The 17398-nt window shown below is 27.2% G+C and overlaps 3 protein-coding genes across 7 annotated transcripts; 1 reads left to right on the top strand and 2 right to left on the bottom strand.

Moving 5' to 3' along the window:
• Window positions 1-377: 377 nt before the first annotated feature.
• LOC146720834 (odorant receptor 13a-like) lies at window positions 378-3199 on the bottom strand. Its single transcript, XM_085487809.1, has 9 exons — window positions 3035-3199; window positions 2817-2936; window positions 2516-2633; window positions 2171-2432; window positions 1947-2063; window positions 1781-1871; window positions 1014-1150; window positions 786-918; window positions 378-690 (listed from the first exon to the last, which is right to left on the bottom strand). The coding sequence occupies exons 1-9, from the start codon at window positions 3176-3178 to the stop codon at window positions 640-642; spliced, it is 1173 nt and encodes a 390-aa protein (XP_085343935.1). The 5' UTR covers window positions 3179-3199; the 3' UTR covers window positions 378-639.
• An 892-nt stretch (window positions 3200-4091) lies between these two features.
• LOC114940120 (odorant receptor 4-like) lies at window positions 4092-11328 on the bottom strand. 5 transcript variants are annotated; one of them, XM_085487804.1, is made up of 10 exons: window positions 7850-8421; window positions 7649-7768; window positions 7242-7359; window positions 6877-7138; window positions 6645-6779; window positions 6418-6508; window positions 6211-6344; window positions 5995-6127; window positions 5083-5918; window positions 4892-5009 (listed from the first exon to the last, which is right to left on the bottom strand). In XM_085487804.1, the coding sequence occupies exons 1-9, from the start codon at window positions 7991-7993 to the stop codon at window positions 5868-5870; spliced, it is 1188 nt and encodes a 395-aa protein (XP_085343930.1). In that variant the 5' UTR covers window positions 7994-8421; the 3' UTR covers window positions 4892-5009; window positions 5083-5867. The 5 variants fall into 5 exon arrangements, with proteins under 5 accessions (XP_085343934.1, XP_085343930.1, XP_085343931.1 ...); XM_085487805.1 differs by lacking the exons at window positions 4892-5009; window positions 7850-8421 and adding an exon at window positions 11181-11328 and having other exon boundaries at window positions 5732-5918; XM_085487806.1 differs by lacking the exons at window positions 4892-5009; window positions 7850-8421 and adding an exon at window positions 11209-11328 and having other exon boundaries at window positions 5732-5918.
• A 257-nt stretch (window positions 11329-11585) lies between these two features.
• Window positions 11586-16550, top strand: Klp3A (kinesin-like protein 3A). Its single transcript, XM_029317355.2, has 13 exons — window positions 11586-11740; window positions 12320-12545; window positions 12625-13060; window positions 13146-13411; window positions 13498-13938; window positions 14033-14411; window positions 14479-14845; window positions 14976-15267; window positions 15351-15478; window positions 15564-15683; window positions 15771-15962; window positions 16179-16355; window positions 16433-16550. Exons 2-13 carry the CDS (start codon window positions 12320-12322, stop codon window positions 16484-16486), a joined length of 3078 nt encoding a protein of 1025 aa, XP_029173188.2. The 5' UTR covers window positions 11586-11740; the 3' UTR covers window positions 16487-16550.
• Window positions 16551-17398: the final 848 nt, after the last annotated feature.

The raw sequence follows: 17398 nt of genomic DNA, 5'->3' as shown, positions 1-17398 counted from the left end.
TACTTATTACCCTGGATCCTGGATATTCTGAAACTTTTGTTTGTATACTTTATTATTGCATATAAATTGCAATTTTTCAAAAAAGGCAGTAAAGTTTTTTTTACTCAAATCTCTTTCCTTCGAATAAAAAAATAAATAAAATAAAAATGTAATTTTTTTGTAATTATACTTATTCAACATATAGGTATTATTTTTTAGCACACACTGTCTCATGTGAAAGAAAAGTAAGTTTTCCTCGTATTTTCTTTGCGATAACATATCTTGTATTAAGTTACATAAAACATTTTAAAATTATAAATGTTCTCGCACAATACAAAATGTTTGATTTTGAGAATTGATGTATGCATGGAGATAAGCAAGTTTTATATAACTATAACTATCATTATAACATTATAAATGTTACTCATGCATAGATAATAAACTTATTATCACAGAATTAAATGATGTTGTGATTGTAGATGCCCAAGATTGATATACTGTATTCATAGCTTATTCTTATATTTAAGATCGTCTTAAATATGATTTTAAGGTTCTTAGTCATAAAATGACTCTATAGCATTTTAAGACCATTAGTTAAGATGATCTTAAATAGAGGAATAGACTATGATTACAAGTCATAAATACTGATCCTTGCTCCATTTATTCCAAAGACGAAAGCACCGTAAAGTATGACATCGAAGTTTGCACGATCTTTAAAATACAAGAACTCATTAAACTAAAGTTATCTTACGTGTTAGATCGTTGCGTTTTTTTCGAAATCTTATAAAGTTGATTATAATCTTTACCGAAGTAAAGTTTTCCAATGAGAAAATGAAAATCTTGCCAGCACTCAAGAAAATCGGTTGGAGACTTTTTCGCATCACGAACAGAAGCATCTTTTGATATTTTATAGGCGCTTCGTACCAAGGACAGTTGTAGCTGTAATATGTTTCAATGATATATTAAACTATGCTGTAATATGTTTCAATGATATATTATGATTTAATCATTATTGTAAAAATCTAGTGTCTTACATCATGTCGCGCGTTTGAAGACTGTGATCTATTAACTTCTGTCCCTCGAAACTTAGACAAAATAGATGAAATAGCTGAGCAAGAACGTATACTATGTACCTCAGCATTATCAAGTAGTTGGCATCCTTTTGTGTAATCTTATTTTAAAAAATACAATAAAATTAATATTTTTTACTTATTATATAATTACAACTTTATGTTTTTCATAATTCTAATAATATATATACAATAAGATCCTACAGATACATGTATATACAAAAAATACAATGTCTTGTATAGATAAGATATAAATCGATATTATATATATTCTTTGTTATATATATTCTTTTCGTAGAAAAGCTTCGGTGTGATTCTGTTATACTTAAATTTAATATTTATATTTAGACAATATTTACTTATTTGTTTATATAAATGTATACTTATTCACTGCCATAAAGAAATTTGTTTTATATCAATTTAAAATTTCTTCAAATGTTTTATAAAATGTTATATAAAAAATTAAATATATATATATATATATATATATATATATATATATATATATAATGTTATAATAGAATCACCAAAAATTTTTATGTGAATAAAAAAAACAGCGATGCATTATATTATATTAACACATTAAAAAATGAGATAACTCGAAAATAAAATGCATTTCCAGAAATTTTGCTGAAGAAAAATGCTTTTTTGACAAAAAATGTGGTCTATATATATCTATACAGAACACTCTGTGTATACACGTGAAGTATAATCTTAGAATAATCACATACTTGTAATAGAGTAATGCTAATCATTACTGTATTCAGTACTATTTGTATAGCCAGAGTTAACGAAAACGTATCTTCAATAAGCTGGGCAAATCTATATAGCAAAAAATATAATGGTGAAACATGAATTTTTGAAATCTCCTCTTTTTACGTCAATTCAAATGCTCACTTTAAAGCCTTTCGATGCGTGTGCACCGAGAACTCAATTTGTTTGCGATAATAGGTGTCAGAATGTAGGATTGTTATGGAATTCGTGCTCGTACAAATTAATCGCTCGAATCGAAATCTGTAAATATCTACGCGTGTGACATCAAAATAATACATAACAATAATACAATGCATGTCACATATACATATATATATATATATATATATTTTTTTTTTTTTTCCTACCCGCTTATGGCGAAAATACTGCAGACGTGTTCGACGTAAGTCAGGAGCATGCAATCGTGGGCGACTATCCCGGTCATAGCAACTTTCCATCCGAAGACAGCATGCAATAAGATGTAATAGAAATATTTTCTATCGTCAACGAAGTAGTAGCCTGGGTGAGCCGGCAATATAGGTCGGGACTCGTTGAGAGGCAGCACGGCATCTAATATTACTGGTACGAGAGACACGGACATGAACAGATATATGGATATGAAACAGTACACTATAACAAAAATAAAGCTAAATTATAATTTTATCAATAAAAGAAGCAGATGCAAGTATAGATATCGCGCGATTTATTCTTACACGAATATCCCAAAGAATAACGTCTGCCCTTCTCGGCATACTTCTTCATAATTTCGAACTCTTCTGGAGACTGCAAATCGTCCCATTCGACGAACAACTGATCAATCATAATTTTCATCTAGAAAGTACTATTAATTGATAATACTTGTTTCTTTTCGTAGAGTTTAGTGGATTCTACTAATTCAATTCAAAAATTTGTAGATATATATACTTCAAGCTTACTTCTTTTATATATATATATATATATATATATACACACACACACACACACAAAAGTGCTAAAATAGAACAAATAACATACTTTACATCGATTAAAATAACACGTGTACAGCTTCACCAACGTTATTACTGTCAATAGATACGCTGTTAGAGCTTGAAAAATACATTGCAGGTCTCCATCGCATTTAACAAATTTAGCCATCTGGCAATATTATGGATGTTCGGATTAAAAAGTCTCAATACTTTAATTTGATAAAAAGCATTATTATGAATATGCATATAGCATGATATGAAATAAACCTGTGGAACAATCATGGAACACGTGATCAAAGTTATCATGCTGACACAGAACAGTCTTATTTTTGGATTCTGATAGGGCCACTGACCGGCCAATGATGACACTTTTTTAACAACATTGTAATAATGATTCCAAGTGGAATTCATAGTTTATACTGACAATCTTTCGTTCTTCGCTTTGCACGGTCGACTGATTTCAAAATTTTATTTCCTCTTAAGTTCCCGGTAAAATAACATCCCTCGATGCAAGGAATTTAAGTGCTCTTAGACCTATACCTAATAATACCCTGCAATATTTTTCGCATAGCTATTGCAAAACGTCTGTGGTGTAGCGATGAATGACACGTAGTACTTATGAATAAATGCGGCTCATTTTTCCCTTGACAGTAAATATAAGGAAGGGTGAAGCCCCATTGACGAGTGTATTATTTTGCAAGTCTCCTCCAGATGGAACGTATCGATCAGTAAAATATGTTTTATTTCTGGAGACTTGGAAAATTTAATCCACATATGGTACTTGCACATATTTAGTAAGACCAGAATAAGATACGTAAATAAAAAATATTACATACATGATTTTAAAAAAGTATATTGTATAACAATGTATTTTTTAAAAATCATGTATACATATATTGTTTAACAAAAGTATATTACATAACAACTGAATTAAAGATATGCATGCATTGCTTTTGATATTAGTGCAATTTATATTACCGCGGTTTTTCGCTGCATTTAAAAATAATAGTTATCGAAAAAATGTGAATGTTATATATAGTATGATATTAGAATAATATTTAAATTTGTAGAATCTTTAAAAGAAAATATTGATTTATAGCAGTCAAAAAATATTTTAAACCAATGTTTGCAATAATCCTACAGTCTTAACAGTCTGTATAATAGAGGTTTGCAACTTTATCAAGATCAGCTTTTGTGATTTGGATAAAAAATATCGTACACTAAGAGGTATTATATTCTATAATGTTTCAAAAAGATATTTTTATTAAAGATTAAACATAGTTGATAACATTTAAAGAACATTTTTTTTCTAGATGTATAAAAATATTTTTAAAAAATTTTTCTTTAATATTTGCAATTTATATTCTTATAAATTCTTGTTTAAATTTATCGATGTATCTATCTTTTATCGATTTAACGTGACAATCTATCTTACATCACTTGTTTGCAGATATCTATCATCGGACAGAAGTAATTTTATCTTATTTTTTGGTGATAAGTATCTTATACTGAATCGACAAAATATGTATTTTATTACGTGAAAATTATAGGTTTTAATTAGATCAAGTTTCTCTCATTCTCATTATGTCTTATAATTATAATTTAATGATTGAATTCATATTTCTTGATTGAATGTGATTTATTAAAATATACATTTTGGTCCTAAATTCGAACCATTAAATAACAAATAATTCAACAATTAATTAATAAAAATTATAATATGTGCATCTCTTGAATTAAGAACCAAAATATATATTTTAATAAAATCACATTAAATCAAGAAAAAATTTTTTGCCCATTATTTTCCGCGCTATTCTCTCAATTTTACCTCTTTATATATTTGCAATAATTAATATATTAGAGCTTTTATTTTTAAAAAAGGAATATTTCTTTCGCGTTGATGATTATATAGATATTCACTTTAAAGCTTTTCGAAACGCGAGAATGCGAGCCTTGTGCAAGTGTCGTTCGAGTTTCATACTGTTCCGGCGTTTCCAATCGATAAATAATCGATCAATTAGCATTTTTCTACAATTAATAATAAACTGTTTTTATCACCAATGAAATATTAAGATTTGAGAAAACATAATATGTACGAGTGTCACAAAATAATGAATAACATACCTTAAACCGGTTAAAAATAGATGTATAAAGTTTCACCAATATTACAAAAGTCAACATATACGATGTCATAGCTTCAATGGCAATAAGTCTCCGTTGCATATAGCATAAGTTTGGATATCTGCAAGTTTAAACGGGCTTATAGATCTTGCTCATAATTTTATAGATTATTAAGAATTGTTGTAATTACTTACGGAATAATAATAGAAAATATGGTCACAATCAAACAAAGTTACGAAGTACACACAGAGAATACTTATTTTTTTTCTCTGATAAAGTCATTTAACGAACAATGATGATACTTTTTTAAGTAGTACCATAATAATGGCTTTAAATGGAATTCATAATTCCATATACAACTCGTTTTTTATTTCGCAGGCTCGACTAATTTCAAAATTTTATTTTCTTTAAGTGTTAAATTGCTATCCCTTAGTACAAGGGGTGATTCAAGGTACTTGGACATATATATACACTATATATAATACTATATCTACAATGTTACTGCGTGACAATTGCGACGTGTCTAACAATTACACAAGGCGTGTCTGCATATAACAATGGCATGATACATGTACAGTTCTCGTACGAACAATAGAATAGTATTTACAATAGTGTACTATTTATATATCCCCTTGACAGAAAGAAAGTTTAACGTAAAGAAAGACGAAGCTCCATTATTGGACGTGTTGCGTTTTGCAAGTTTTCTCTAGACAGAACGTATCAATCAACGAAATATGCTTCATCTTGCTCGACGGAAAACTGGGAAAAAATAACACATAAGTTATTGGAATTCTAAATAAATTTTGACGCTTTTGATAGAACTTTATAAAAATCATAGGTAGGTAATTTTTTAAATAATATTATTACGTATAATGATTAACAGCAGTACATTATTGTAATAAAAATATTAAACACACATATATTTCTTTTTTCTCGATGAGATAATGTCATCACGTAATTGTCGAATAACGTGAGTTTATTATGAAACTGACCCGAGTACCGCAAGATATGACATTGAAGTTTGTAGAACCTTAGAAACAAAAAGCAATTATTCTCAAGATAAAGCAGTACCATCAAAATAATGTTTACGATAATCTTCATTTTACCGTAGTAAAACTTTCCAGGGAGAAAATGTAAATCTTGCCGGCAGTTAAAAAACTCGGATGAAGACTTTTCATCATCACCACTATGATTAGCTTTTGTAATTTTGCAGACATTTTGTACCAGGAACTGTTATATCTATTATTAAAAAATACTGAAAATAACGCGCACAAAAGATCCAGATATTTTTTAAGGGAAATTAAAAGCGATTGCCTTTTTACATTTTTTCGCGCATCTGAAGACTGTGATCTATTAATTTTTGACCCTCGAAGCTAAGACAGAATAAATGAATCAATTGACCAACGACATAGAACACGTATCTTATTGCTTCTAAAATATCATCTTGTTGTGTGATCTTTGAAAAAAAATTATATTGCATTTTAATATCTTGCTGTTTGAGCATTATTTTATAATAAATAAAGACATACTTGTAGCAAGCAAATGCTCATTCCTATTGTTGCAATCAACATTTGTATAGCGAAAGGCTTAGTAAATGTATTTTCAATAAGTTGCGCATACCTGATGTGAGGCAAAAAAGAGATTAGATATTAATCATCATGATTTTGTGAATTTTATCTTTTCCGATTATTATTTCTCTATCCTTTAATCGATGAATTATTCAATTTTATCGTTCGATAATATGTTACGCACTCACTCTAGAGCTTCTCGATGTGTGTGTACAAGAAACGCAACCCTTTTGTCATTCGAGTAGTCGATGTTTGATCCATCAGCGTTTAAAGCAATTTTTGCCTTTTCTTTATTATTATAAAGAAAATGTTCGTAACGAAATCTGCAAATTATATACGCTTCCGTTGAACTTAAAAATAAATTACAAAGTTTATTTTTTAATTCTTTTTGCTTATATTGTAAATATATTATTTTCTAACCCAGCTATAGCAAACAAGCTGCAAACATGCTCAACATAACACACGAACATGCAGTCATGGGCGATTACACCGGCCACGACAATTTCCCAGCTTACGATGGAATGCCAGTAAATTTGAAAGAAATAATCTTGAATGTCCACGAAGTAGTAGCCTCTATACGGCGGCAGTATAGGACGGGATTCATTAAGAGGCAATACAATATCGAGTATATACGGTATAAGAGACATTGACATAAACACAAATACTGCTACGACGCTGTATACTGCAAAGTAGGATGCACATTTAATAAAAGATATAAGCACAAATCTCTGATTCAGATATGTAAATAATATATATATACAATAGAATTAGATATTAGTCCTCACTTGAATACAGTAAAGAGAATCGTCGACTATTTTCGGCATATGACTTCATAATTTCGTACTCTTCGGTCGTTTCTAATATCTTCCAGTCGTAGAACAAGTGTTGGGTGAGATTTTTCATCTGGCAAAAGAAAAAAATTAAATAATAATAAATTTGGTAAGGGATATGTAATAAATTTTCCTCATTTGATTTGATAAAATGCATGCATGTAATAGCATCCATAAATATATGAGAAAGATATTATTTACAAAATATACCTTTTAAAAAAATTAAATTATTTTTTTTCTATTCAATCTAAAATATCTTTTATATAAATTTTATTCTAATTAATCTACAACTTTTAAGATTGAACATATTAAAATATTTTTTTTATTCAAAACATATTTATATAAATGATAAAAAAACGTACTGTAGGAGTGTTAAAATAAAATGTGCACATCTTCACCATAATCACAATTGACAACAGATACGCTGTCATTGCCTGATAAGTACATTGCACGTTTTTCTTGCACATATATTGATAAGCTATCTGAAAATATTATCAAGAGATTTCTATATTAAATTCTCCTTTGTCGATGATTATATGTATAATATTATAATATTAATTTACTTGCGGGACAAATAGCGTTAATAAGATTATGATGAAAAATGTAAAACGAAATAATTTTGTTTTTGGTTTCAGATCCGGCCATAAACCAGTTAGTGATGCGATTTTATACACAATGTTGTAATAATGACCACAAGTGGTTTCCATAATACGTTCAAAGAAACACGATGTCTTTGACAGCACGATTCCAACTAATTCCAATAACTTATTTTCATACAATTTCTGATCGTTTTTGGTAGCAAGAACAAATTTCAACTCTCGAATGTCGCTTATAGTAAAAAACTGTTATATACTCTGTAACTGCTTTATACATCAATTTCTTGAAGAATAATTTTGTGTTACATCGTTCAAAAATTGTCATACGGTTCTTACAGAAATAGCATTTATTGCTTTGACACATTAAGTACTACGTAAAGACCCTAGTGAAGTTCCACTGACGAGCGAGTCGTATAGCGATTCCCTCCGGAAAGGATATATGAGACAGATAAAAAATGAAATAAAAAAATTATTTCTTATGTCGGTAATATATACCTGTATAAAATATCGTGAGTGTTTGTGAATATACAAAAAAAATTCATCGAGATGATCTACGTTTAGTAAAGTGATCGTATTCATACTAAAAAGTCTTCCTTCACTTATTCTTTGTTAAAAAATATCTCGATAATAAAATAGAATATTTTTTACTCATTCAAATTACATTACATATATATATATATATATATATATATATATATATATATATTTATATAAATTGAGATCTTTGAAATTTGAAAAAAATATACGCATTTATATAATGTTTGCAATAAATTTCTTTTGAAAAAAATTCATTATTTTAATTTATTTCTTGATCAAACAATCGAGAATTGTTTTCTAAATGTCTTATATTAAATAATATCAAATATAAATATATGTACATATTGAAGATATTATTATTATTTAATGTAATTTGTAATATTAAAGCACTGTAAAAAGTTTTCAAGAATATTTCATTAAAGTAGATTGTTATAATCTCCAGACATCGCGATAATTTTTGTTGAAAAATGATAGCAGTAATACTTGAGTAGTGTAATATATACTACCATTTTTCAACAAATTATCGCGATGTCTAGAGATTATAACAATCCACTTTAGTGGAATATTCTTGAGAGAAAACTTTTTCACACAGTGCTTTAATATTACAAATTATATTAAATAATAATAATAATAATAATAATACCTTCAATATATAGATATGTGTATATATATTATTTATATTCAATATTATTTAATAAAGCATTTGGGAAACAATTCTCGATTATTCGATCAAGAAATAAATTAAAATAATAATTTTTTTCAAAATAAATTTATTGCAAAAATTATAAACGCGTATATTTTTTCAAATTTCATATGTATAATAACTTTGCACGATAATAATAATTAAGTTTTTTGAAGTTTATGTTTATTTTTGTAATATCTGACATGTGATTGCTTTAGCGTAATAAAATGCTAAAGAAAAAATTATATCTATATATCTTATCGAGTCGATTAAAATATTATCTATAAAATGCGTTCTTCCTCATTTCGGTGAAGAATAAGTTTCATATTTTTACGAATATTTTGTCCCACAAGTTATTATATATATTTACAAATAAATTATTGTTTTATACATATACATATATGTATACATATATACGATAGTATATAAATTAATATAATAAAATACTATAAATTAAATAATTATAATCAATTATAAACAAAATAATTAAATTCTCATAGGCATTTTAATAAAAAAATTACTGCACTTTATTAATTAATTTTTAACTTAAATTTAACACATTGTTATATATTTTAAGATTTTAATTTATTTTAATTTGTGGTTAAGATAAAATAAGTGAAATAATTGAGTAATAATAAAGATGAAATATTTCAACATTTTCGTCAAATCATACAGATGTATCGAAATTTGGAACATAAAAAAAATAAAATCATATTTTATTTTCTCATCATATTATTTATATTCTAGTATACTTATACTTATTTATTATTTTTAAACACAACTGCTCCTTTGTATTAAACAATGCTCACACTTTTGTATAATTGTAGATCTGCAATTTACACATCAGTGAAAAGATATTTTTCAGAAGCAAACGTATATAGATGAGAAGAATATTATGATAATATATATATATAATAATTAAGTATATCTTATATAAAAATTTAAAAAGATCACAATCTCTGTCGTAATCATTAGTTAATTAACTTTCAGATTAATAGAAGAAATATATCATATAATATTATTATCTCAAATAAGCTTTTTTTGACTTCAGAAAAAGTGATTTCTATAGTATATTAATTATATTCGTTATATGCATTATATATTATATATTATCTGATCTGATCTGAAATTATATCTGCATATACTCAATCTCTTTTTTCGCTTTATTATTATTATAATACATACTTAACAAATATTCAAATGCGTATATAATAAATTTCAATAAATATTTCTTCATACATATATATATATATATATATATATATATATATATGTTATAAATTTTCATGAATTATATTCTAAAATTAAGTAACATGCAAGAATTAAATATTATTAGTACGATATATAATTATATTAATTAAATTATTTTAATTTTTATTCTTCTCATTGATATAAAAAATTTCATTTATTTCTTTTAATTAAATTTCAAATCAAATACAATTAATTACGTACAATAGTCTAAATAATTGTTATCTAAACATGAATCCAATAAACACAAAGTAATAGTAACATAACATTAATGTTACAATTTTCCACTCAACAATGTAACTGTTACGAACAATACATATTATATTATATTGCAGTTACATTGTTCAGTGGACAATTATAATGTTATTATTGTTAACTTTGGTTCACCAGAAAGAAAAAATTGCAAATATATACATATATATATATATATATATATATATATATATATACACATACGATAGTAAAAAATATGTAACCGTACGATTAATTTAATTATGTAAAATGCTTTGAAACATTATTCTATATCTTTATTCTCATTGAATTTATAACAAAGATAGAATAATGATATAAACAAGTAATTGTTTCGAAGCATTCGTAGCGAATTCTTGACCACAACCTCAACAGTGAAAAATCGTCGATTGCCGACGAATATGTCAGATAAAAATGCTGATATTATATTGTTGGAAACTATATATAAAACGAATAATGGACACAGAAACACATTTTCTAACAAGAACAAAGTTTGTCAAAAGCAAGCGCGCCTACTAAAATGTTTCTTACTTTTCGATTAATGATTCTCATTGCAGTTATATTTTATATATTATATGTTACCTCATGTAATGTATCGAAATGTCTTTACCCTTTATTCATAAGGATATTGAATAAAATAATCGTCAAAATCGATTTTTTTCATAACAAGATAAATTCTTCCTTGAAAAAATAATCCTCGAGCTCAATGCACAAGTTGAATACGTTAGTAGTTGAGTTTGCTACTAGAGAACGCACTCATCGAAAATCCTTGAATCGTTTGGTTGACCAATTAAAATAAAGGAGCGAAAATGGCTTGTTCGTCGATTCGTCGATTCGAAGCGACCAATCAGGATAAAGCTCTCTATGTTCCAATTGGTCAATGAGAATCACTGTCAGAAGTTTTCTAGGGATTTTCGTTCCAATTCTCTTTAGAAATTGGTCATCAATGATGGTTTCCATAGTGACCATTCTTCCTTTGCTGTTGGCTAATTTTAAATCGGTTGAAATTCAACGTCTCTTTTCTGTTTTCGCGACAGTTCGGAACAGTAGGAAATTCGTACATTTTCTGTAATTTTTCGCAGCTGATAGGATCTCTTCGGAGTAGCTTCTAATTTATAAACTTTTGAGGAATTGTGTTAAAAGTAAGTGCAAATACTTTTCTAACGATATCTCTAAAAATAGATATACTTTGACACATTGCGTGCAAATGACGATAAAAGCTGTGATAATTATTTCTGGAGTTTCAAAACTTCAAGGATCAAAAATATTTATTAAAAAATAATTTTTTTATTTATAAAAAAAATTAAAGTAAATTCTGCATTTTCCATTCCTGGTTTAATTAAAACATTTTTTGCTTTTAGAAATATTTATTAATAATATTTGTCTACGTTGTGAAAGAAATTGTTGTAGCTTTCTTTGTTCTTTTTTATCACTGCATTGTACTTTATAATAAAATATATAAATATGGATCTGCAAATATATATTTTTTCATGTTTAAGATAAAATATTTTAAAATGTAGTTAAATTATTAAGCAATAAAGTATTTGAGTTTGTTAAACTATAATGGTGAATGTTGAATTGTATGCAAATGTTCCTCCTTTTTTTATTTTCAATATTAAAAATAACGTTTTTTAACTTTAATGTTGACTGGTGAAATATATATACTGTTTATGAATACATAAGTATTTATATTATATATATAACTGTTGTTCTTTTTCTAGATGACTGACGATACAGTTTGTGTTGCTCTACGAATTCGTCCATTAGTGTTAAGTGAGATCGAAAAAGGATGTCAAGTATGCTTGGATGTTGTTCCTGGAGAACCACAAGTTCGCATATGTAATACCGACAAGGCGTTTACATATAATTATGTTTTTCCTCCTGAAGTGGAACAGGAAGATTTTTATAATACAGCTATTAGGCGGTTGCTAGATAATACTTTTCAGGGTAAATATTTCTTTATATTTCTTATAATTTTAAAGATATATATTTTGTTATATTTAAAATAAATAATTTTTTAAATCAGGTTACAATGTGACAATATTGGCGTATGGACAAACTGGAAGTGGCAAAACTTATTCTATGGGCACCCATTACGTAGGAATGGGAGAAATGGGCATAATACCAAGAGTCGCCCATGATATATTTGATATAATTAAATCTAAGGAAGATTGGAGTTTTAAAGTTTCTGTATCATTTATGGAATTATATCAGGAACAATTGTATGATCTCTTATCCAATAAGCAGAGAAATCAGTCTATTGTAGATATCAGAGAAGATGGGAAAAGTATAAAAATTTTTGGTGTAACTGAAAAAGAAGTTACAAATGCCCAAGAAACATTAGAATGTTTGACCCAGGGTGCTTTGGGTCGTGTAACTGGGGCGACTGCTATGAATGCACATAGTAGTCGTAGCCATGCAATATTCACAATATGTATACATCAACAAAAGATAAATGATCCGTGAGTAATTTCTTGCTGATTTCTCTATTGCATTTTTTATTATTTTCTAATTAAATTTGTGAAAATAAAAATTCTCTTCATACAGAAATAAAGCAACAGTGGCCAAATTTCACCTAGTTGATCTAGCGGGCTCGGAACGTAGTAAAAAGACTCTAGCCACTGGAGAGCGTTTTAAGGAAGGCGTGAATATAAATAAGGGACTGTTAGCTTTGGGCAATGTAATTTCACAACTCGGTGATGGTGCTCCTGGAACATACGTTGGATATAGAGATAGTAAACTCACAAGATTATTACAGGATTCTCTAGGTGGTAATTCCATGACTCTTATGGTTGCCTGTGTTAGCCCCGCTGGTAAATATTCATATATATATATATATTGTATTTTATTTTAACATAAGCTGCTTACTATATAATAAATCTAATAAATCTATTTGCAGATTATAACTTGGACGAAACTCTTAGTACCTTGAGATATGCGGATCGCGCACGTAAAATAAAAAATAAGCCGATCGTAAATCAAGATTCGAAGGTAGCCGAGATTAATCGATTGAATAAGATTGTTCAGGAATTGCGATTGGCTATTTTAAATCAGGAATCTGGTATTACGTGTCCTAAAGAACATGAAGAACTCGAAGAGAAATATAGCATATTGCAGCAAAAATTCAGAGATATGACAGAGAAATTAAATTTGAATTTAGGGGAAATCGTTGTTATGCATGAACGAGCGGAAATGGCTGAACAAGCTCGGGAAAAGATTAGATCTGCGATGGCAACAATATTAGATGAATTTAATCAAATTTTACAAAATCTTAATGATTGTTCTGCAGTTAACAACGAAACGTATAATACATTAAAAGCAATATATGAAAAAATGTTAGGTAGGTTTTGCTGTGTGTAAATATTGTACAAATCGTTTTAAACGATTTTTGTCACATAAAAATTTGATCCTTACTTTATACTTACTCCATCTAGATATCCAAAATGATGAAAAAAAAGCATCTGCAGAACTTATAAATCACGAAATATATAATTCTAAATATTGTATGACACGTGTGGAAGAAGAAAGCCCAGAATGTATAGAAGAATTAAATAATGTTGAAGACAGTTTAGATTATTTTGATAAAAAGGAGGAAGAACACACATTGCGGCAAGCGGAACGAAACAACGAAGTTCAAAATATCAATAAGGAGTTGGCACTTAAAGAAACTCTTATAACAGAGCTCTTAAAGAATGTTACACAAACTACAGAGAGCCATAAAAATATTGTGGAAATGGAACAAGAAATTAAACGACTGCATGCGGAAAAAGAAGAATATTTACAAGTGGCACATACGCACAATATTAGTTCCAAGTAAGTAATTAAAAAATAATAATTAATATTTTATTTTGTGAATATTTTATGAATATTCTTTATACAGATTAGCTGAAACACGTCGCAAAAAAGTGCAAGAATTAGAAAAAAAGATAACGGAATTAACGCGTAAATGTATGGAACAAAACAAAATAATCAAGACAAAGGAAAAGCAGGAACAAAAAGTCAAAACTCTTTCCAGCGAGATACAATCACTAAAAGAGACTCGAATCAAGCTTATCAGGCAAATGCGTAATGATGTGAATAATTTTACAAAATGGAAGCAATCTAAAGAAAAGGAGATTAATAGATTGAAAGCTCAAGATCGTAAGCGCGCTTGTGAAATGGTACGCATGCAAATGCAACATAATAAACAGGAAAATGTCTTCAAGAGAAAAATGGAGGAAGCTTTTGCAGTTAACAAAAGATTAAAGGTATATTTTTTAGATAATATTTAAGGGACTTATCTTACTTGAATATATTTTAACAATTTTTTTATTGTAAATATTAATATCTTGTGTTAATTATTTCTTTATATATGTATATATATATATATATATATAGGGTGCATTGGAAATGCAGAAAAAGGCAATGCATCGACAAGAAAAGAAGGCTGCTAACAGCAAAGATGAGATGGAAACATGGATAGCTCAGGAATTTGAAGTGTTAGTGGCCACTGTAGAAGCAAATCACTCTCTTGAAAGATTAATGCAAGATAGAGCTTCTTTGGTGCGTCAATTAGAGCAATTAAAAAAAAATGGCAACTTAAACGAAGAGAAACTTGTCACTGAATTTATACAGTTGCGTAATGATCAAATTAAAGACCTGCAACAAAAAATTCTCGAATCAGATCAAGGTAAGTTATTTGAGATTATTTAATCTTAATCTAATAGGATTATATGTATATATATAATCTCCAATCCATTTTTTTTGTTTTAGAGACTAGAGAAAATAGCAGATGGAATATGATACATACAATAGCAGATGCCAGGATGGCATTTAAAACTCTTTTCGACATAATTAAACAAGATAGGAAGCAACAATGTTACAAATATAATGAATTGAAAGTAAATATACACATATACATCATTAATCATTATATAATTTTATATGCATTATATACTTAAGTCGCTAAAATAATTGATATTTTAGGAAAAGAATCAGAATTTAGAAGCGCAATTCGAGGAATATAGGAAGCGGGAGAAAGAGAACAAAATTGTAGCTTCACAAAATACATCTAATGCATCTTCCACTGACACTTCAATAAAACAAGTAATTAAATCAAAAATAATTTTGAGAACAATATTTTGTATTTTACTGAGAGATAAGATTATTTTTTATTGTTATTATGTGTTTTAGATTTTGGACGAAAGTAATTTTAGTAATAAAAGTAAAAGATCATTGAAAAAGGAAAAAGCAATATCTAAAATAGAACTTATCGATGCTGATGAGAATGCTGACTTACATGATAGTATTACAATTGAAGATGATGTTAGCAAAGATCCAGATTGGATGAACACACCACTTTATAATCGCATACAGAAATTACAGGTAATAATAATGCACATTTTTAAATACAATTATTATGCTATTGATATAATTATTTAAATTTAAGGGATCTGTTTTATATTAAATTTGTATATTTATTACAATTATTATTATGATATTCTGAAAACTCTTTGTTGTCAAGACAAATATTATTTAATTATATAAAAAGTATAATTATATAAAAAATTATTAAATCTTTACACAATTTCATTTGTTTAGAATAAATCCAAACTGTCGATTCAACGATTGACCTTTAATAAAATAGACCCTAATGAAGTAAAATGTTCGTGTAAAACAAAATGTTCCACGCGAGTATGTTCGTGCCGTAAGAACAACGTTACTTGCAACAATTGTAATTGTGATCCAGAAAAATGTCAGAATAAAAATAAAGAAAATGTAAGTTACTCTACATATAATATATTAATGTTAATGTATATACATATTAATGTGTTAATAATTTCTTCTTTTTTCAGTTGCGAAGTACTCTGTTTTCGGATGTTTTGGAAAACGGATCAATATCTGATTAGAAAAAAAAAAGAACATCAGCACATAACAGATTATATAAAGTATAAAACTGTATTTTTACAAAATACAACGAATGCATCTTTCCCTTCAACGAAACAAATAAAAGAATAATTTATATATATTAAATGATTGTCCAAAGATATAATTTAAGTTATATCTCCGAAGAATCATTTAATATATATAAATTATTTTTTTATTTAATTGTTTTGTTGCAGGGAAAGATGCATTTAGTGTATTTTGTAAAAATACAGTTTTGCTCTCTTTGCCGCTTCTTATATTCTTCAAATTGCACTTCTAAATTCTGGATTATTTTCCTAAAATATTAATTATTTTAACAAAAAAAAATTTTTTTTCTTAATTATATGAGAAGTATAATTTTATCTAATGGAGTTTGTTGTGTGCTCAATTTTTAAATATTGTATATAATCTGTCATGTCACACATTTATTTCATTTTTCATAGTTTTCTTTCTTTTAGATGTTTGTTAGTTTTTCATAGTTTTCATTTAGGTTTTATATTAAATAATAGTGCTTCAATAATGTAATAATCTAGAGACAATTTTATATTACGATAATTGATCAATTTTACTAGTGTTGACACTACATTCATTATTGATATTTCACAGTTCATCATAATATATATGTAAATATGAATGTATCTGTTTGAAACAAAAATAATTTAAACAATAAGTTAAACATTAGTTATATAAGCAATACACAAACATTGATTATAAGAATTGATTATAAAAATAAATAAAACGAAATTTATTTTTATCATCTATTATATTATTTTATATATATATAAAGTAAGATGCGAGTCTAGCAATTTTTATAATATAATTTTAATAATCGATTTTTTATCATTGATTAATGCCAATAACTTTTTGAAAGTGTAGCAACTTTTCAATCTTACAAT

This window comes from Nylanderia fulva, unplaced genomic scaffold (assembly GCF_048542155.1).
Source record: "Nylanderia fulva isolate GAGA-0341 unplaced genomic scaffold, ASM4854215v1 Scaffold6, whole genome shotgun sequence".
Classification (NCBI taxonomy): domain Eukaryota; kingdom Metazoa; phylum Arthropoda; class Insecta; order Hymenoptera; family Formicidae; genus Nylanderia; species Nylanderia fulva.
Note: the sequence above shows the minus strand (reverse complement) of the source record. Positions and strands in the feature narration are given on the sequence as shown.